Source organism: Pavona decussata, unplaced genomic scaffold (assembly GCF_977016875.1).
Source record: "Pavona decussata unplaced genomic scaffold, jaPavDecu1.1 SCAFFOLD_242, whole genome shotgun sequence".
Classification (NCBI taxonomy): domain Eukaryota; kingdom Metazoa; phylum Cnidaria; class Anthozoa; order Scleractinia; family Agariciidae; genus Pavona; species Pavona decussata.
In genome coordinates, this window is record NW_028145647.1 from 111,109 (window position 1) to 131,179 (window position 20,071).

Consider the following 20,071-nt stretch of genomic DNA (forward strand, 5'->3'; position numbering starts at 1 on the left):
CATTCTGTTGTTACTTTTTTATGGCTGATGAGCTTTAATCCTTACTGGTATGAACAATCTCGAATGATGAGCCAGCACAAGGATTTCCTATTAATATTTTTAATTCTGAAACCAAAATACATGAACCAAGATTTGAGACGATTTCTGGCAACATTCCGATCATATTTGAGGCGTTACAAAAATTGCTCAAGAGTCAGAAAACGTGAAATTACAACAACAAGGGAAGAAACTACATTTAAATGAAGGAAAATACAAATTGAAATGATGTCTTAGTACCTGAAGGGTAGATCCTCGTGCGGCAAATAAAAAACACAAGACGAAATAAATGGTCTACACTGTCCGTGTACGTGTATATGCTGACCGCGTGTCGAACTCAAAATAATGGACAATGAACAAAAGGTTACTTAGTGTCAAATGAAATGTGATCTAAAACACGTGTCCTTGATCGGAAGTGCCTTCGTATTTGTGGCAATAATCAGTTAATAATCAATGTTCAAATCAAATTAACAAAATAAAGTCCAACGTCATTTATAACAAATCCTCCGGGGGGACGAACTGAGGAACGGGAGGGGTCACTCGGCTTCCATGATGATGCAGCATTTTTGCACAGACCGTTTGTATTCGCCATCCTTAGTCTTGACCAGGACGTTTCGGACAACACCATCCACACCAGGGTAGACTTCCTTGACCAGGGCGAGTTGCCATTTTCCCCGCGAGGACGTGAAATCAACAAGTAGCACAACATCTCCAACCGTGAGTTGACGTCCCTTCGTTTGCCATTTTGACCTGCGCATAAGTGTTGGGACATATTCCCGAAGAAAGCGTCTCCAAAACTGCTGGGCGAGATTCTGGACGAACGCGAAACGCTTCCTGGGATTCGTTGACTCTGCGAACGGCCCCTGCGGAACACAAGGTGAGGCGCGACCAAGAAGCAGGTGATTTGGCGTCAGCGGCTGGGGATCGTTTGGATCACTTGACAAATAACCAAGTGGCCTGCTGTTAATAAGTGACTCCACTTCTGCAAACACTGTCGACATCTCGTTCCAAGAGAGGACTTGACTTCCAATTGCGACACGCAAGGATCGCTTTGTTTGTTTGATGAGACTTTCGTAGATTCCTCCTTGGTGAGGGCTGTGTGGAGTAGTGAATTTCCACTGAATCTTGTGGAGAACAGCAAAGTCGCTGATGGCCTTCCTTCCTTCTACAAACAACTTCCTTAGCTCTCTTTCGGCTCCGACAAAAGACTTGCCGTTATCAGATATGAACGTACTGGGCCACCCATGATGTGAGGCAAAACGGCGAAGTGCTTGAAGAAAGGATTGGGTAGACAAATCTTGAACAATTTCTAGGTGAACTGCTCTCACTGTTGCACACGTAAAAAGAGCGCCCCAAGCTTTGATTGACTTATTTCTTCCGTATTTCAATTTGAAAGGACCAAAGAGATCAACTCCTGTCACCAAGAAGGGCGGTGAGAACGGCTTCATTCTCTCGGGTGGTAAGTCGGCCATTAACGTCATGTGGGGCGGTTGACGCAGTTTACGACAGGTGGTACAGTCTCGGACAAGTTTCTTTGCCAATCTTCTTCCACGAACAATCCAGTATCGTCGGCGGCTTTCACTTAAGGTTCTTTCACTTCCGGCATGGAAAACCATTTTGTGCGCGTTTCTCATTATTAAGGTCGAGATGTGGTGACTGGATGGCAAAAGGACAGGATGGACTTCATCATAAGAAAGGTTTGACCTTCGTAGACGCCCACCGACTCTGATGATACCATCTTGAAGAAATGGTGCTAAGTCGACGAAATCAGTCTCCCAGCTCGTCAGGCTGCTTTGAGCTTCCTTGATCCAATACGTTTCTGCAGACTCGATTTCTGCTGGCTGGAGTGGTCCACTCCTACGGTTGCTGGGGTTTCTGGAAGCACCTCTTACATTGTAAATGAAGCGCAAAATGTAGGCAGTAACTCTTGTAAGTCGTGTCCAACTAGAGTAATTAGTTGAATCAACAATTGTTGGGACCTTGGAGACAAGACCAAGAAACCGGGATGCCTTTCTTTCGGGATCTCCAACTACAGGCGGATTGGGATCTTTCGGCCAGTCTTCAGGTGGTTTCTTGAGAAAGTCGGGTCCTGTCTCCCAGCGACCATGGATATCTTCCACTGCAATTCCCCGACTTAGGTCGTCGGCTGGGTTAAGGTCTGTTGGAACGAACCGCCAGAAACGTGGTTCCCAGGTAGACTGGATCTCGGTGACACGGACTCCAACAAAGGCCTTTAAGGTTGATGACTCGGAATGCAACCAATGTAGAACGATCTTTGAGTCTGACCACAAAGTCACGGAAGAAGGTTTGATCTTGAACTCGTCATAAATTGTTTTGGCAAGTCTTGAAGCAATGAGCGCTGCCATCAGCTCCAGTCGAGGAATAGTAGGCTGCTTGATAGGCGCGACCCTTGCCTTTGCAGATATCAGGTGAATGTCAGGACCTTCAGTTGTCGGCCATAACAGGTAGGCTACTGCTCCATAGGCATGTCCGCTTGCGTCGGCAAACACGTGTAGCTGAGACATACCTGACACATTTTCAGGCTGTAGACATCTAGGAAACGTGACGCCTTTCAGACACTGGATTTCTTTGAAGAGCTCTTGCCACAGCACGCTCATGTCGTCGGGGAGTGGATCATCCCAGTCGTACTCCTTCGATTTCCAAATGTTTTGTAGTGCAATCTTGGCTTTGATGGTGACTGCGGATGCAAGGCCCAGGGGGTCATAGAGCCTGCAGATGTTTGACAGGATAGATCGTTTCGTATATTTCCGAATCTCTGTTTCTTTCACTGCGAAGCTAAGGACATCGGCTTGTGGATCCCATCCCACGCCTAACGTTTTGACTCCTTTCTCTCCATCTAGATTGACAGGACTGTCCGAGTTACTCTTTACGTTGGGAATTTCCCGACGGGATTCCATCACAGACTCATGGGTTAGTTCCTTGAGTACATCTTTCGAAGAAGACAGCCACTCTTTTATCTTGAAACTTCCGGTGTCGAGTACCCTGTCTAGTTCCCTGATTGTGTCAACTGCTTTCTTTGGTGTTGGACAAGAATGAATTAAATCATCCATATATCTGTCTCTACTGAGGACGGTAGCAGCATTTGGGTTGTTTTCCTGGTTTTCCGTTGCCATTTTGAGCATTACAAAACTTGCCATGTCCGGTGAAGGTTTGTCACCAAAGGTAACCCTCTGTAAGGCGTACGTTGTAGGTTTCTTTGACTGATCCAAATTTCTCCACAGATACCGATGAACATGCGTGTCACCTTCGGGTAGGCGAATTTGCAAGTACATTTTCGATATATCTCCGATGAAACCCACTGGCTCTTCACGAAAGCGAAGAAGAACTCCGAGCAAATTTCCAATGAGGCAGGGACCCTTGTGTAGGAACGAGTTCAAGGAAACACCTTTATATTGGCATGCTGGATCAAACACCACTCTCAAGGGGGTACTCTTCTTTTCTGGGCGGTAGACTCCGTGGTGAGGCAGGTAGTATACTGTCTTATCGTTAGCATTAACTTCATCTTCGGTTAAAGGGCGAGCCCAGCCATTTTTCTCGTACTCCATGATCGCCTCGTCATACATTCTTGCCTTTGCTTCATCCTTTAAGAGATTTCTTTCCAGGGAAAGTAGCCTCTTTTCTGCAAGCGGGTAGTTGTTGGGTAAGAGGGATTTGTCTTTCTTCCAGGGAAGACCAATCGTGTAACGGCCGTCTTCTAGTTTGCAAGAGCTTTCCATCAACTCAATTGCTTCCTTGTCCTGACGAGAGATGGCCACCTTTGGACAAGGACAGTCTCTTGCTTGAACTCCAAGGGTTTCAAACTCATAAAATTTCTCGAGATTTAGAGGCTGGACAAAGTTGATGGCACAGACACTGCTGGAATTCCTCTGGTTGTCAGACCCTATTACCAGCCATCCTAACTTGGTTTTCTTTGCTACCGGCTCGAAGGGTAATCCTTGACGTGTCTCGTCCTCGGCATGTAAGTGGGTGTATTGGACTCCTAAGATAAGGTCAACAGGACCGGCCTTGTGAGGAAAGTTAAGGTCGCTGAGATAAGAAAAGGAACGTAGCCATTGACGATCCAGGGGCGGAATACTCAAAATTGTTTTCTTGATTTCATGAGCTTCTATAGTGAATTCTTCACTGGACTCTAAGGGAGAGATCCAGAACTTAACTCTTCTGCTTTGTGACTGCTCTATTCTTTCGCCTCCGACCACGGCCAAGTCTATCCGTTCTCGCTTTCCTTGTAACCCAAGGGCTCTGGCGAAGTCTTGTCTGATCACCGTTGTGGCTGCTCCGCTGTCAATAAGGACGTTTCCTTCTCTGTATCGGCCGTTTGCTGCTCTAAAGCGAACTCTCACTATAGGCAAGACACCGTTTTTATCCAAAACTGAAGCTACCCCACTGGCAGTAGAAGGGTCGGTGTGGAGCAGGGGATGGTGGTAGTGATGGCAACCGTTACGCCCACATAATTTCTTCGTCCGACATTCTCTGATCATGTGTCCTTTGCCGAGGCATGAGAAGCACATTTTTGCCTTTGTCACTAACTCAAAACGCTCGCTGACTGTTGAATCCGTCAGAGTAGGACATTCCGGTGCTGCGTGCGAACCCTTGCAAATGTGGCACTTCAGCGGTCTGGATCTTTGAGTAGAGTGCACTCCACGTCCTCCTTTGGTTTGTCCTCCTCCTCGGGAGCCTCCACTGGACTCGCTCCTCTGGCTCCTCATCTCATCTTGGATATCACCGAAATCTGGGTCGAACTCTGCCCTGACGCGCTTTCTTACAAATGTGCCGATATGGTGCAAGCTCGGAACTTCGCCTTTCTCTCTTAAGTCTGCCACTACACCCTTCCACTTCTCAACTAGATTTTCTGGTAAGCGCATGATCATTCTTCTTAAGTTCTCATTGGCGTTGATGTCTGCGTAATAATCGAGGCGATGCATAATGGCCAAACAGTTCGTAATGTCTAGAGAAAATTCCCGCAGAGCTTGCCTGTTGCTTCTTGTTATTTTCACTCCCTTGGTAAGCTTGTTGACTACCGCTCTGGCAATGACACTGGGCTGACCAAACTGTTCCTTCAAGGACTTTAGGGCTGTTGCATACATGGTGCCCTTTGAACCGAGACCCGTTAGTGCTCGTTCAGCTTCGCCCTTGATGCGCATGCGCAACTGGATCATTCGTGCATCGTCAGTAAGATGCGTCTTGTCGTGAATGTGGATCTTGAAGTGGTCCACGAAATCGGTGTACGATAGGGGATCTCCATCGAAGTCCGGGATCGTGATTGACGGGATGTCTTTGTTAGCTTCCAGCTTCAAAAGAGCCTCCGCGATGGTGAGGTTAGTAGTTACGGCGGCTGGTAATACGGTCTCTTGAAACTCCACCAGATCGTCTATCCACGCATCGAACGAAACACTCTTGCCTGGATTCTTGGCTGGTGTTGTGATTGGACTGCGAACTTGCGAGGTCAAGTCGTTACCTCCCGACTTTGTCACTTTACTTGCGTGACCATTTGTGTTTTCCTCTTGTACATGTACTTCAACACCATTACCAGTAGGAGCTAAGTTATCGCTGACATTGTTTTCGTGATCAGAGCCTCCGGCTACGCTATCGCCTGCTTTAGCTTGATGATCCGAGCCTCCCGTTAAACCATTAGTGGCTTGATCCTGATGGTTGGAACCTTCAACCAAATTGTCGCTTGCGTTACCTTGATTCTTTGAACTTCCGGTTAAATTGTCGGCTTCGTTACTCTGATGACCCTTGGCCGTTAAATCGATAACAGGATTTTCTTGAGTCGCCTTACTCTTGGAAGCAAGGGCATTTTCAACTTCTTCCTCGATCGAAAATACGTCGTCGGTTAATTCGTGCTCCCATTGATCCAAACCATCAAACTCCTCTTCGTCCATGAACTCGTATAGCTGCCCATGTAGATTTCGCGCGGTTTCGAAATCGTCCCGAAGCTGTTTCACCTCCTTCTCCAAACGTCGTTTGTCTTCAGCTGGCTTGCCTTTTGAAATTATCTCACGGATGCGCTTGATCGATAGCGTAATTCGTCGACGGGCCGACTTTCTTTTGGACTTGATAGCATTTTGTGGCTGAATTTCTTCACCGCCTGCCGATCCTGGAATGTCGGAATTGTGCTTGTCTGTCATGTCCAAGCCGTCAGTGGACTATCCCAGATTAATCATACCAAGGAAAACGTTTCCACTGTCCTTCAGAAGTTTTGGTATGAACAATCTCGAATGATGAGCCAGCACAAGGATTTCCTATTAATATTTTTAATTCTGAAACCAAAATACATGAACCAAGATTTGAGACGATTTCTGGCAACATTCCGATCATATTTGAGGCGTTACAAAAATTGCTCAAGAGTCAGAAAACGTGAAATTACAACAACAAGGGAAGAAACTACATTTAAATGAAGGAAAATACAAATTGAAATGATGTCTTAGTACCTGAAGGGTAGATCCTCGTGCGGCAAATAAAAAACACAAGACGAAATAAATGGTCTACACTGTCCGTGTACGTGTATATGCTGACCGCGTGTCGAACTCAAAATAATGGACAATGAACAAAAGGTTACTTAGTGTCAAATGAAATGTGATCTAAAACACGTGTCCTTGATCGGAAGTGCCTTCGTATTTGTGGTAATAATCAGTTAATAATCAATGTTCAAATCAAATTAACAAAATAAAGTCCAACGTCATTTATAACACTTACTAATTACATTATTCGATTCATTATTCGTTGTGGCAGCGCTACCTAATGGCGATTGAACCTTTCGATAACACATTAACCTCGAGTGAGCACATGCTTGCGAAATGCACCAACAAATTTGATTGCCTCATTCATGAGATGCTATTCATACTCAAACTCAAACCAGAACTGAGCGTGCAAACTGATTCAATTCGCGCTTAAGTATTTGTTTAACCATCTATTAGTATGTTAATTTTCAGCTCTAGTCTATTTAAATATCCGTGTTCATAAACTGATTTTCTCTTGACAATGGAGTCAAGATGACTCCGAAACGTCGAGCCCTAAATCTCTCTGTAATTTTTTCAGATAACGAGTAGCTCCTTATTTTTCTTTTCGAGGCTCCAAAAAATTACCGAACTCCTTTCCTGCCACCATCCTCCCCGGCGTCTACGTTCGTCTGGAAAACATTTGGGACAGACGCCGACACGTAATTTGAAAACTTTGGGGGATCGACGATCTTTTGCCGTTGCCGCACTAACGCTTAGGAACCTTTTTAATACCGCCAGTCGGATTAAACTGTAGTAACAAGCATGCGCGACTTCCGCGCGCGCGTTTTAGCCATTTTGTAATTTCACTCGCAGGAATATGTCCTTTAGAGAGAGTCCCCTTTTGTACGATATCAGGGGTGGACCTCTGTATATTTCTTTTAGGCCGGTTCTAGACGTCGCTCCACTCATGTGCCGAACCTAATATATCTCAGTTCGACTCTGGAGCGCCTTGATTGGGAGTCACTGATTCAGACGGCATGCTTTAAGTGCCGCACCTAATTTTTTCCCAACTGGCTTGAAAAAGAAAAGAAAACAATTTTCACCGAGACGCAAAATCAGGAATTCTGTACAAACATGTCACTGATCGGGTTTAGTTACCGCTAAAATAGTCATACAATAAGAAAAATTAAACTTTATCATTAATATTGACTTTTTCCGATGGTTTTAGCCTTAAATTCTAAATAGTTTATTGTACCAGGATGTATAGAGCCGGTAAAACAGACTTGTACCAAAGTAATTCCCTCTAAATGAAGCACCAAACTTAGCGAACTGAAATCCGACAAAGCAAGACTAGTGAGCCGGAGCAAGCGATAGTCATGTTTTTCCTTAACGTTATTACATCCACTCACAAGCGCCGGCATAATCAGTTTCGTGCGATTTCTTCAAAATACACGGGAAGAACTTGACAAAATTGGTCAATCTTTTCAAGTTGCAGGTATACAGGGAAAATGGATCTATTATCCCACATCGTTTTTCCTTCGTTTAGGACTTTGTTATTCGGGAGTTTTACTTTGTTTGGTCAAATATTTGTAGAAACTGAAACCAAATACCTCTTTCTGTTCACGGAATATTTCTAAGACACCAAGATGTCAACGAATTTCTTAGAGGGAGAACAAACCAGTATATCGAATAAGCATTTGCTTTCGTTTTTTTCATTTCCACCCGACTCGTCAACCGTGGCGAAAAACAGTTACGATAAACATGGTTTCAATACACTAACAGTCTGTACAGTCAACTCTCGCCTTGCGGACACCTCGCCATTACGGACACCCCGATGATACGGACAGCAGCTAAATCCCCGGCAAAAGTAAATAAATTACAGTCATTTGACTGAAATAAATTCATGCTAAATATTACGGACTAAGGACACTAACTCGCGGTCCCGAGGGTGTCCGCAGTAAAGGGGGTTCACTGTAGTAACTTTTATTAAAACTGGACTATCCATTGGAAAAGCGCTGCTGATTTCGGAAAGACGCAGAATAAAGGAACGTTTTTTTTTTATCAGTTCTTTCTCTGAAGTTTTATTTGGTATTTTTCATGCTCTAAGTACAAGCGTCATTGAAAACGACCAGTTAAAACGTTCATTTTAATTTAGTAAAACCCGAAAACGGCACTAAACGTTCTCTAACGTCGATTATTTCGAAAAGGCAGACTAGGTTTTTAAAACGTGTTAGTTAAATATAAAGATACTTAAATCCAAAGGTCCGTATTAACGGCACTGTGAGCAAAAGGAAGTAACCAGGAGCGGCCTGACTACAGTAAATCGGGTAACTCTCGGGAGAATTTTTACTATGGTGAATAACAAAAGTTGGAAATCTTCAAGGTGTCGCTAAATGGAAAAATTGTAGGGGTCTAGAAAACTGTTGGATGTCGAGAGCACAAGAAGATTTTCATCAACTTGTGACTGTAGTTTGATTCTCTACAAGGTTTTCAGTCGTCAAGTTATCTGCTACAGTGATACCAGCGTTGATTCCATTGCCAGTTGTTGTGTTTGCCGTCGCATTGTCTTCAGATTTGTTGGGTTCTAAATCTAATTCCTTGTTCTGACTATCGGCTGCTTTTTCTTCTTTTAACACGGTGATCTCTGCTTTGATTTGGTTATTCGATGATTCATCGCTCCCAACTTCAGGACAAGAACTCTGCTGCAGAAAGGTTCCATCATCTGGAGAGACATTCAGCTTTTCCATAAGTTCTTCAAGTTTCTTTGCCTTTCTAAGTTCGTTTTCTCTGATAATAGTGTAAAGATGCTCTGTAAGTAGGTCTTTTCGCTCCGTTTTTCTGTGTAAATTAATCTTTGCCTCGACAAATTCTTGTTCAGCCTTTTCGTATCTCTTCCTGCAAACAAAAGTAGAGTTAACATTTACTCAATTCTTAGCGTACAAAAACCCCAACAACGTTCACAAAAATGCACAGAAAAGTTCTAAAAACTTCAAACCTTCATGTAGCATACACAATGTTGTTAGTAAAGGGACGATTTGGCAAAAAAAAAAAAAGGTTTTCCATGGGCCTTTTGGCTGTGTTAGGTTTGCAAGGTATTGTGGTAAAATGTAGAGGCACCATCTTTGGTGGATTGAACATATTGTAAATTGTAACTTACTGTGCATAAAGATATTCTCTACTGCTTTCTTCAATCTTGTCTCTAAGAATTGCAACATCAGCAGATAGCAGATTGTCCAGATGGCTTAACTCCTTCTGAACCAAAGACAGAATCTGGGCTTCAGCTTGAGTTCTCTGATATCTGAGACAAAAAGTAAAACATTGTTATGGAAAGTATTATGGTGATCTGGTGCATGTACTAATGAAAGAAGAAATCTGCATTAAAAAAGAAAAACAAAGGAGGTCACTGATGGTTTTTGCAAAAGGCAAGGTTTTTCAACCATTAATCAATCAATCAGTCAGTCAGTCAGTCAGTCAGTCAGTCAGTCAGTCAGTCAGTCAGTCAGTCAGTCAATCAATCAATCAATCAATCAATCAATCAATCAATCAATCAATCAATCAATCAATCAATCAATCAGTCAGTCAGTCAGTCAGTCAGTCAGTCAGTCAGTCAGTCAACCCAAGCATTTAATTACCCATACCATTATTAGTCACTTAGCTCGATATTTCATCACTTTTAAGCGATTAAAATAACTCAAGCAACTACTTGGTCAGTCGGTCAGTCAGTCAGCTAGCCAGCCAGCCAGTCAGTCAGACACTCGGTCCATCACCCCAGGCAGTCAGTCCGTCGGTCAGTTAGCTAACCAGCCAGCTAGCCAGCCAGTCAGTCAGTCAGTCAGTCAAACAATTGGTCTGTCACCCAAGGCAGTCAGTCAGTCAGTCAGTCAGTCAGTCAGGCAGCCAGTCCAGTCAGTCAGTCAGTCAGTCAGTCAGTCAGTCAGTCAGTCAGTCAGTCAGTCAGTCAGTCAGTCAGTCAGTCCATCACCCCAAGCAGTCAGTCATCAGATTGTAGATTTACCTTTTCTTTATTGTTTCCTGTAAAGCAGCTTTCTTCCTTTTGTTTTCTTCTTCTATCTTCTTTTGTTTCTCCTGCATTTTCTCCAGTGCAGACATTTCTATAGCTTGTATCCTTAAAAAAATAAGCGAGCCCCAGATAGTGTTAATTTTATCTTAAAGAACTGCAAAAACTATAAAGCATCACATTTTTGTACACAAAGTCGCTATGGGACTGGACTTCAAAGGCTTATACTGGTCCCCAGAATCAACAAACCAGGTCTCTATAACAATATTACAATAGGTATGTTATTTGAAAAGGGAAACTAGAATTACACTGAATACCAAGGAAGATTTTAATTGTATGCCAGTAACTACTATCCCTAAAATAACTGAATTATTGAGGTCTGATGGGCACTGATAAATAGTTGGTAAGTTATAATACTAGTTGGCTGTTTAAAAAATAATTTCAAAATGCGAGACCAAACACAAGACTGGTACTCTTGCCACAGGAACTCAATCATGAGAATGTCTTTAACAGTTCTTTGATTATGCAGGCAAATTCATGCAAAGACTAATAGTTTTACAATACGATTCTCTCACTTGATGTGTTTTCATTGAATTGCATTGTGTATCCTTAGTTCACATAATTTCTCGCATTGTTAGCATGTTCCCTAACATGTGTGGGTATAGACATAATCAAGATCTCGCAGGTTTTCCTACAGGCTATAATGCTTGAAGTCAATAGAGTAATCAATAATTGTTATTTTGACATAGACGAAGATGAATGCATCTAAACAGCCATATTAATATACCGCAAAGTTTTAAAATATTTCATTACATCACCTTTTCTAATTGAATCACCTTAAAAATCTGGTTTGGATTTCTGCTTAGTTTTGATCTCTCATTCATAGTACCGATGATCCTATTGTGTTGCATCTGCGACAGAACTGATTTTAATTGAAGCGCGTATGTCTTCACGTATCCAGGATACCAAATCAGGTTCACGTGGAATGTAAATTTAATGTGCAACGTAAGAACAAATACAGAGTTTTCAGTGAACAGTGAGGGAAATTTGACTAAGATCCTTTAAATATAACAAAATATAGCTTACTTTTCGGTCTCGTCGATTATTTTAGGAAGATCGCCGATCATATTTTTCTCATCAGCAGAGTTACCCTCATTCGATGTAAGCTTATTTTCGCAAGGATCTTCCACTTTTCGATCTGTAGATTTTATTTTCGGTGGAGCTTCTTCCAGGATCTGTTTATTCTTTACTCGTCTTTCACATTCTGGAGACGAATTTTCTCGGCTCTCTTCCTCTCTTGAATCATGCCGTAAAGTTGACCTTTCCTTACTGTTCAGAGTAGAACTATTTCGCTGCTCTCTCTGATCATCTGCCTTCTCCTCATGCTTGTAAAGCGACGCTTTAACATCTGCAGAAGGTGGCCTTGTTCGTATTTTCTCCCGGGCTCGCTGTCTTTTTGCAGAGTTTATCGTTGCCTTTTTTCGTCCTCCCGGGCCATGCCCCGGTGGCACTTGTTCACCGGCATTCTGTTGCCTCAAACGAGAAAGCTCCTCGTCTGTGAATCCAGCCCAAGAAGACATCAAGGAAAATAAGAGATAATGAAACTTTTCGCTTCGTTATTTCAACTTAAATTGAATGAATACTTGAGCTGGATTAGCGGTTTTCGTCACGTCGCCCTCCTTCTTCGTCGACCGCCATATTGAAAACTTCTGAAATTGAAAACAAACGTGTACTGTTCTGTCCCAGACCTACCCAACATAACGAGAGGGACTACGTTCGAACAACAACAAATGGAAAATGGCGGGGAAAAGTGCTCACACAGATACTAGAGATCTCAAGGGAAAAGTTCTCCAGGGAACATGTGGCTGGTCCGATTCGTCCATTGTGAAGTGTGGAAGGTTCTATCCTGCCTCTGTTAAAACTACAGAAGATCGTTTGTTGCATTATTCCAGGTTTTTCCCTTGTGTTGAGTGCGACTCTAGTAACTATGCGATTCCCAGCCCAGCTGCAGTCGAAAAATGGATCAAGTGTGTTCCAGCTGGGTTCAAGTTTCACTTCAAAGCATTCGGTTTCTTTACAAGAAAAGTAAGGCTGACTTGTGACCCATTCAAAGTATGATAAGAAACCAAAATCACGAATTCAAAGCCAGTTTTATATTGAAGGCCTGGTGGGTGTGTGTTTCTTGGGAGGGGTGGGAGGTGGATTGGAGAGAGACAGGTCTCCCCCACATTCAACTCTATGCCTACACGCAATAAAAAATTACGTAAAATTGTAGTTATTGTGCTAGTCCTGGAGAAATGTTTCCATTTATTACATAATTTTTCTGTGAAAATTCCTTCAGTTGCTAATTAGTACTCCTCACTGATTGTCGTTGGGGAAAACATAAATGGAATTCAAATTGCACACAAAACAAGAGTCAGATATCTTGCAGGTATGCGCCAGTCAATATAAGCTAGGAAGTCCCCTCATCCTGGGCAGATACAATGGCGTTAATGGTGTATCAAGAAATTCATAAAAAATGCCAATTGGTAAATGAGCTATTTTTTAATGCACTCAATTCACTGGCAAGAAAAAGGACTAATATATACTAAATGTATAATTTTTCAGTCAGTACTTTTATCAGCATTACCACATGTTGTCAGAGATGAGCTACCAGAAAGCTTCATAAGGCAACACACATCTGTCGCATGGGATGAATTGGCACCAGCACAAATACAGAAGCTTTGGGACAGGTTCAACTCTGCACTCCTCCTTGCCTATCAGAAGAACAAATTAGGAGTTGTGGTCTTCCAGGTAATGGAAAGTACAGTCAAAAGTTTGAAAAATATGCATATTCTCTGATGTGTAGTTGCAGAAAATATCCATACCCCCCTCCACCAAAGGGATTTTCTCTAACACCCATCCCCTCCCCCCTGAAAATTCCAATTTAGCCAATCATACTTTCTTTTTAATTGTTTTGGCCCTTGGGATCCCTCCACCCCCTTTTTCTAATAATGTGATTTAAAACTCAAAATGATATGCAAATTATCCCTATTGTTACATTCATTAGTCATCTCTCATATGAGTCAAGTTTTGTTGAAGAAAAACTAATTTACAGATACATCTGAGATCTAGTTTATTTTGAAGTAATTTCAATGACATCTGCTGACTGCAGACTTACTGAGCAAATGAAATACAGGGCAAACTTTGCTACAACCAAGGCTTGCATTGTCTATTAGGTCTTCTTTGGGAGAGAGGAGGTTCATAGTGCGCCCCCTTTTCCCCTCCCCCACAGTCCTGAGATTTAGGCTACAACGTATCAGACATATTTTGTTTTTCGTAGTTTCACACAGGCTATCACCCCACTGACGACAATAAGAGGCATGTAGTTGAGTGCAGGAAATATCTTGATGGCCGTTACCCTATGGCTGTAGAATTCCGGTCTAGGGTTTGGTTTTCAGCAGAAAATCTATCCATGACCTTGGACTGGCTGAATCAGCAAAACATTGGTAAGTAGCCCCTTTGTTACTTTTCTAAAGCCCCTCTTTATTTTATTGAACACTCTGTCTGCAAGACCTTTGAGTTGCATACTTCAATTTATTGTAAGAATGGTTTTGATATAGTGGAAGCCAGCTAGGGGACTGGGCACAACTAGTGAATGTTTGTAGTTTGGGCCCCCACCTATTTTACTCTCCTGTCACCAAACACAAAGGTTTGGATTTCTCTTTGTAACTGATGTCATGGGGAATTCTATTGGAGTGACGATTATAATTGAAGGGCTGAGAGGATAACTAACCCAAATGACTTTTCAGATTGCTTTTTGTTGTTTTAGCTCAGATTCACCGGAGTTTTTGCATATCGCCTTGAATTCCTTCAGGAAATGTTGCCCTAATGTTTTATCTGCTGCTTTGCCCTTAGTTTGCAATAAAAACCTATTATTATGGGCAAGATTTCTGTTTGTATCACAAAACAAAGCACAAAGAAGCGAATAAAACATTGGAGCAATGTTTCGTGAAGGAATTTAAGGTCGTACGCAAAAACTCCAGTGAACCTGAGCTAAAACAACAAATGGGGAACTGAAATGTCATTTAGGTCGGTTTTAATGCTCCATGCATCACTCCTGCTATCAGTTGGCAGTGAAGCACTTAGAATTTAGAATCTTTAATTATAAATAAGTTTTCTGATACCAGGTTGTCATCTGTAATTATCCTCATGGTGGGGTGGAAAGAAACAAACATTGGTGAAGATGAAACTCTGCTTTCTTTTTTTAAAAAGCCGATTTATTTTAACCTCTGTTTTGATGACATTCTATTAATTTTATTTCATGAAATTTATCTCATTTGTTTTTGCGTTCAATAAAGGGCTGATTGTTGCTGATGAACTTCAAAATGAGGTACATTCAATAAGCATGTCCAGAGAATTCTAATATTATTGTTACCATTCTTCATAATTCTTCTTTTAAATTGCATATTTATAGTTTGTGAGCGAGATGATAATCCAAAACCTCCTAGGAGCCACTTTGCTCCAAGATTGAAAATTGGGAGGTGGCTGGCTGTTAATTGCTACATCTCTCCCTACCCCTCTCTCCTCCCTGATAAATTTGTTGTTTCATTTTCCAGACAAGATAGGCATATTGCTCAGGTTAAAAAATGAAAACAAAACAGAAAAACAGGCCACCTGCAGCCTTGTCCCCAGTCTTCCTTGGTGCCAGCACCCATTGAGCTGATTGGGATGGCTTGCTCGGTCCCAAGCCTCAGACAGGCAGCTCGGCTTGCTCGGTAAATGTGATTTGGCCTGAGAACGAGGCTGGGCCACCTGGTGATCTGGACATACCCTTGTCTAAGGGCCCCCATTACACTTTGTCTTTGACTCCCTCCCCTCAAAACATATTCACTACATTGGTGTATACGTGGTGGTAATTATTTTGTTTGCCATTAAATCTTATGTTTTAATTGCCGGTAATATTTAGAGCCTTTTCTTTGAACAGCAGGGGTATTTTGCAGAATGTCAACACCGAACATTGCATTTTATGCCAACTATAACAGTTTAAGGTTCAGCAAGGAACGATTATTATTATTTAGGTCTAAGCACTCTTCTATACTATTTAGGGTTAAGCACTGCTTATAATATATAGACGGTTAGCTTTAAGTTGTTGCCATGGTAGACACTTGAAATTATAGGACGTTTATGGATTAGGCGTTTGGCATTCTGCAAAATACCCTTATCGTTCTTTGAAGTATATTTCCCTGAAATAATCAATAAGGGAAAATTAATAGTATATTTGATACACTTTGACTTGGTTTTATTTAATCAACTGACATTACCATCTCTATCTGCAGCTATATGTTGACAAGAGCAATTCTGCAAATCATGGAAAGGTGATGTCATGCTTTTTTCTTGTTAATTCGGGTGCTTTTAATTTGCCTACTACAGTCAGTACTGTCCAAAGGAATAATTGTACACGGCTACCCTCCAGCATTGGGTGACTTACATAATTTTATGCAAATAGTTTGGTCTTTATTTCAGGATTCAGTGTCTGACCGAGGTGGAGTGGTACCGATTGTCATGGCACTTGGATCATGTGACTTTGCTTACATCCGCGTTCATCGAAGGACAGGAAAACATCGCGTATTAGGTGAAGAGGAAATTAAGAGGTACGATGTATATGATGGAGGAGATTCAGTATAAGAGGGAGCTAGCACATCTCATCGCCCATATTTTTGAGGCCAGGAAAACGCCTCGTCCACACGTCTGTTTTGGTCGTTTTTATTTGAAAACAAATCTATCCTGCCAGGTCCTTCCTTTTAAAGCGCTTGTTGAAACGGTGTTGAATCCAATTTAAATTGGTTTAAACTTTCATTCAACATCGATTCAACATTTCTTTTGTTCTTGAAAACGTTGAATGGCGTTGAAACCGTTTGAACACTCCGTTCATCCAACAGTTGCCCAACATCCGTTCAACTTTTGTTGAAGGAATGTTGAGCAAATGTAGAAACCGTTTAAACAGGCCTTTCTGTGTGGACGATAAAAACGAATAAAAGCGGGGCGAAACAACATCGATCACGGAAGTCACTACAAATAGCGTTCTCGATCGTTTTAAATCGTTTACCTGTGGAGAACGAAACAAACGAGAACTGATACGTGTCGACGAAAAACATGCATTTTCAACTATCTTTGTACTTGAATAAGAACGATCGGAAACTCAGTACATGTGGATGGTGCACCCATACGAGTGGAAGTTTGCCAGGAAAAACGAGGACAAAATTAATGCAGATTGTGGGACGGTGAATCATACCACTTCTGTTAAGTGTTTCGAGTTTTCGTACACTTCTTAGACTGTTTCTTCTGTTAGTTCAATTATTATTAAAACGCAAACCAACGTTTTTCTTTTTCAGTTGTGAAATCTCTTTGTAATAGGAACACATCCTTCCTTAGCACTTCACGTTTGACATCATCATCATCATCATCATCATCATCATCATCATCATCATCATCATCATCATCTCTATACACATGACGTAACGTCTCAGAGGTAATTTGGTTCGTTCATAAAGTTCACGTGTCAAATTAATATAATAACATTAAAGTGTTAAAATAGTATACATGATTTAAGATAAACAGTATTTGCCATTGATATAAAACTTATTCCAGGCAAAAACAAATTACATAATAATTTACTTACTTATTCGTTAATAAGAGACTCAAAAATCATGATCAAACAATGCTAGAAAAACGCTATACTGCATAATTTAGCAGGCAATCTATTTCTATTTGTGGTAGTCCAGTAATTCCGCACTCAATAATAAACCCTGCAAACTAAGTGCTCACTGTGCCAGGATCCACACCGAAAAATAACTTTTTTCCAAGCGATACGCTTTTTCTTTCTTTCTTTTCTTTTTTTTTTGCAAAAAGTACCCTCTGACACTTTTGTTAGTGAAAAGACATCCAACTAGTAGCCTGCAGACTTTTGTTTTTATTTTCATTTTTTTTTTTTTTGCATTTTTCAGGCGAGCGGAGGCAAGCGCGCCGCTGTGCGTTCGCCTTGTGTTTGGCTCCGCTCGCCTGAAAAACGCGAAAAAAAAATAAATAAATAAATAAAATAAATAATTAAATAAAGCCTGTTCTGCAGGCTATCAACAAGTGACGCATTTGTGCCTTCACAGATGGGGAGAACGTTTGTGCTCACCTGAACTGCAGAGTAAAATACAAGGGCCAATATATTTCATGTGGGGAACAGACCACGAAGATCAGGTAATGCTTCCTGACTACAATTGATCGCCTAATGGCGTGTTGGTTGCTTTGTGTCTTTCATGCCAAAAAAATTGAACATTCTTGGTGTCGGGACTGCCGATTAACTCTTCGGAAGAGTCTTTTGTAATGTTTGTTGCAGGGGCAGAGCCACGCATTCATCGAGTGTCACACTTCCATTTGTGTCAAACAAGTTGATTTGTGTCATCGAAAGCGCTCCCCTTATCTCTGATTACAAACTCTTAGAGGTACTCTCCTAAGGGATTGGCAGAAAAATAAAAAATAGTGTCACATGACGCTGCATAGTATGCGGAAATGAAACACGAAACCTTTTTCAAACGTTTTGGGCGTCTATGCAATCACGTTATATTACATTCTTCACAAAAACAACTTTCTGAGGGTTTGTAAACTGCGAGGCGTTGAGAGGCCGCTTAAAAATCAATCAGTCAATTAACCAATCAATCAGTCAATCAATCAATCAATCAATCAATCAATCAATCAATCAATCAATCAATCAATCAGTCAGTCAGTCAATCAATCCATGGACACTGAAAATCGGTGAATACCAACGTTTATGTCAGATGGGTGTTGTCGTTAGCTTCCACCATATCAATGTTTTGAGATTCTAAATTCATTCCTTTATTTTCTTTAACTTTTAGCCTATCATCAACGCCAAAAACCTGACAAAAGAAATAGGAACGTTCGCTTACGACTGGAAGGCCAAGATTTCCAACACTGGGATGTTACGGTTCTGTTCGGCAAAGAAAGCTGTGCAGGAGAATTGCACGACAGAGAAAACTAGTGCTGTTTTCGAAAACGACCAACCTGATGATCGAAAGAGTACAGCCTTGGCTAAAGAGACAGTGGAAAGTAACACAGATTCGTTTTCAAGAACTGAGGAATTAGAACAAGGTGACGGTGGTTCCCCACCAGTGGGCGGGAGTCCCAAATCTGGACTAGCTAAAATCCTATTGTCTGGCTCAGCTAAAAAGCGAACTTTACCCACCGCTTCAGTTTCACCTAAGAAGAGGCAGGCATCAGCTGGTATGAAAGGTAAAAACTCCCCCTCAACCAATCAGAGAATGATTTCGGATTTCTTCAAAAAGTAGGTTAATTAGAGTGTATTACTCGGACCCACTGTCGATTACATTTCTTTTTGCAGAGACATTTTCAAAAGTTGTTAGTGGTTAATTAGTGTAGTGAATTAAAATCAGTCTTTACCCAATGCTCAGTAACAGACAAACAGACGAACGTGCGTGCGACTTCCCTAAGTTCAGCGCTCAGGACCGTGTTGGTTCAGCCGGTGCTTGAATAGTCGGCGTCGGCCCCTGATAGTTTTTGGTCTTATAAACATTCGGTGTTTTGACGAGAACTGCAACCGGGAGGCTCGCTCAGCTAAACAGAGAGGTAACAGGAATCTTCGTAGGTCTTCTTTATTCTCAAGAAGCTGGTTCTTCTGTACACCTATTCTGCAACTACTTTACATCAATTCTAAGAGTATCCCTAAAATCATTCCTTACTTTATAGTGTGCTGTAAACGTGTTAACGACTTTAATTCAACCAAGGCCAGATGGTCCCTACCAGGGATAAGAATTGGTTTTGCACAAATACACCAACAGGGAAGAACAACACAACTGTTCCAGGGAAATAGATAAAAAAGGGAAACCAGTTAGGTTGATAAAATACTTAAGTGTTTTGTTTTGATTTTAACCTTCGAGGAGGCCCAAGCCAAGGTTAAAGGAAGTAGGCAAACATGTCCACAGCACAACTGTTAACTTTAATCTTGGAACAACAGGAAAATGTCAAATGATCTGGAAAATATCCATCAAAAACTACCGAAAGGAAATAACAACTGTATTCTAAAATTAATGTCAAAAATACACCCTTGCATTGGCTTCACATAAATATTAAAGAAAAGCTTTGTAAAGGTATTTTGTTATAAATAAAATATAATATTGTTTGTTACCACAGTGTATTTAATAAGAAGCAACGCGACGTAACTTGATTTGTTATTCTATGGCTTTCTTCTTTATCATGTGAACCGATATGTTAGTGGTGAATGTGGACTGCCGAGTGCAATTTCCTTTTTGATCCATTCAAATGCTCAAACCTTTTAAACCCATAGGTTCAAATAGTTTATTATTAATTAATTAATCCGAGTAAATATTATTTTTTATTAATAAATTCATAATTTATTAAGTTTTAATTAATAATTAATTATTTAATTACCAAATTTTTGAAGAGCCGGCAGGCTTGAAATATTTGTTTTGAAAGTTACAACGTTTTTTGAAGTAAACATGTTTCGAATGAAACTTCATCCATCTTCAGT

General features: G+C 41.3%; 3 protein-coding genes across 4 annotated transcripts; 1 reads left to right on the plus strand and 2 right to left on the minus strand.

Moving 5' to 3' along the window:
• Positions 1-39: 39 nt before the first annotated feature.
• Positions 40-6,733, minus strand: LOC146457482 (uncharacterized). 2 transcript variants are annotated; one of them, XM_085091896.1, is made up of 3 exons: positions 6,489-6,733; positions 1,213-6,317; positions 40-1,182 (listed from the first exon to the last, which is right to left on the minus strand). In XM_085091896.1, exons 2-3 carry the CDS (start codon positions 6,183-6,185, stop codon positions 573-575), a joined length of 5,583 nt encoding a protein of 1,860 aa, XP_084948022.1. In that variant the 5' UTR covers positions 6,186-6,317; positions 6,489-6,733; the 3' UTR covers positions 40-572. The 2 variants fall into 2 exon arrangements, with proteins under 2 accessions (XP_084948022.1, XP_084948021.1); XM_085091895.1 differs by having other exon boundaries at positions 40-6,317; positions 6,489-6,732.
• A 1,816-nt stretch (positions 6,734-8,549) lies between these two features.
• Positions 8,550-12,259, minus strand: LOC146457483 (uncharacterized). The gene is made up of 4 exons (XM_085091882.1): positions 11,602-12,259; positions 10,513-10,623; positions 9,655-9,795; positions 8,550-9,392 (listed from the first exon to the last, which is right to left on the minus strand). The coding sequence occupies exons 1-4, from the start codon at positions 12,093-12,095 to the stop codon at positions 8,951-8,953; spliced, it is 1,188 nt and encodes a 395-aa protein (XP_084948008.1). The 5' UTR covers positions 12,096-12,259; the 3' UTR covers positions 8,550-8,950.
• Positions 12,176-19,711, plus strand: LOC146457484 (uncharacterized). Its single transcript, XM_085091881.1, has 8 exons — positions 12,176-12,600; positions 13,123-13,308; positions 13,838-14,003; positions 14,856-14,887; positions 15,834-15,872; positions 16,021-16,148; positions 17,658-17,745; positions 18,402-19,711. The coding sequence occupies exons 1-8, from the start codon at positions 12,313-12,315 to the stop codon at positions 18,849-18,851; spliced, it is 1,377 nt and encodes a 458-aa protein (XP_084948007.1). The 5' UTR covers positions 12,176-12,312; the 3' UTR covers positions 18,852-19,711.
• Positions 19,712-20,071: the final 360 nt, after the last annotated feature.

What these genes read in the sequence shown, in the direction of transcription:
- LOC146457483 (XM_085091882.1), bottom strand. Translation starts at nt 12,095, where the DNA reads ATGTCTTCTTGGGCTGGATTCACAGACGAGGAGCTTTCTCGTTTGAGG. An exon ending in ATAATCGACGAGACCGAAAA is followed by an intron (nt 10,624 to 11,601) that starts GTAAGCTATATT and finishes TATTTTTTTAAG; the next exon opens with GATACAAGCTATAGAAATGT. An exon ending in CAGGAAACAATAAAGAAAAG is followed by an intron (nt 9,796 to 10,512) that starts GTAAATCTACAA and finishes TTTTTGTCTCAG; the next exon opens with ATATCAGAGAACTCAAGCTG.
- LOC146457482 (XM_085091895.1), bottom strand. Translation starts at nt 6,185, where the DNA reads ATGACAGACAAGCACAATTCCGACATTCCAGGATCGGCAGGCGGTGAA.
- LOC146457484 (XM_085091881.1), top strand. Translation starts at nt 12,313, where the DNA reads ATGGCGGGGAAAAGTGCTCACACAGATACTAGAGATCTCAAGGGAAAA. An exon ending in CTGATGAACTTCAAAATGAG is followed by an intron (nt 14,888 to 15,833) that starts GTACATTCAATA and finishes CTCTATCTGCAG; the next exon opens with CTATATGTTGACAAGAGCAA. An exon ending in ATTCTGCAAATCATGGAAAG is followed by an intron (nt 15,873 to 16,020) that starts GTGATGTCATGC and finishes TCTTTATTTCAG; the next exon opens with GATTCAGTGTCTGACCGAGG.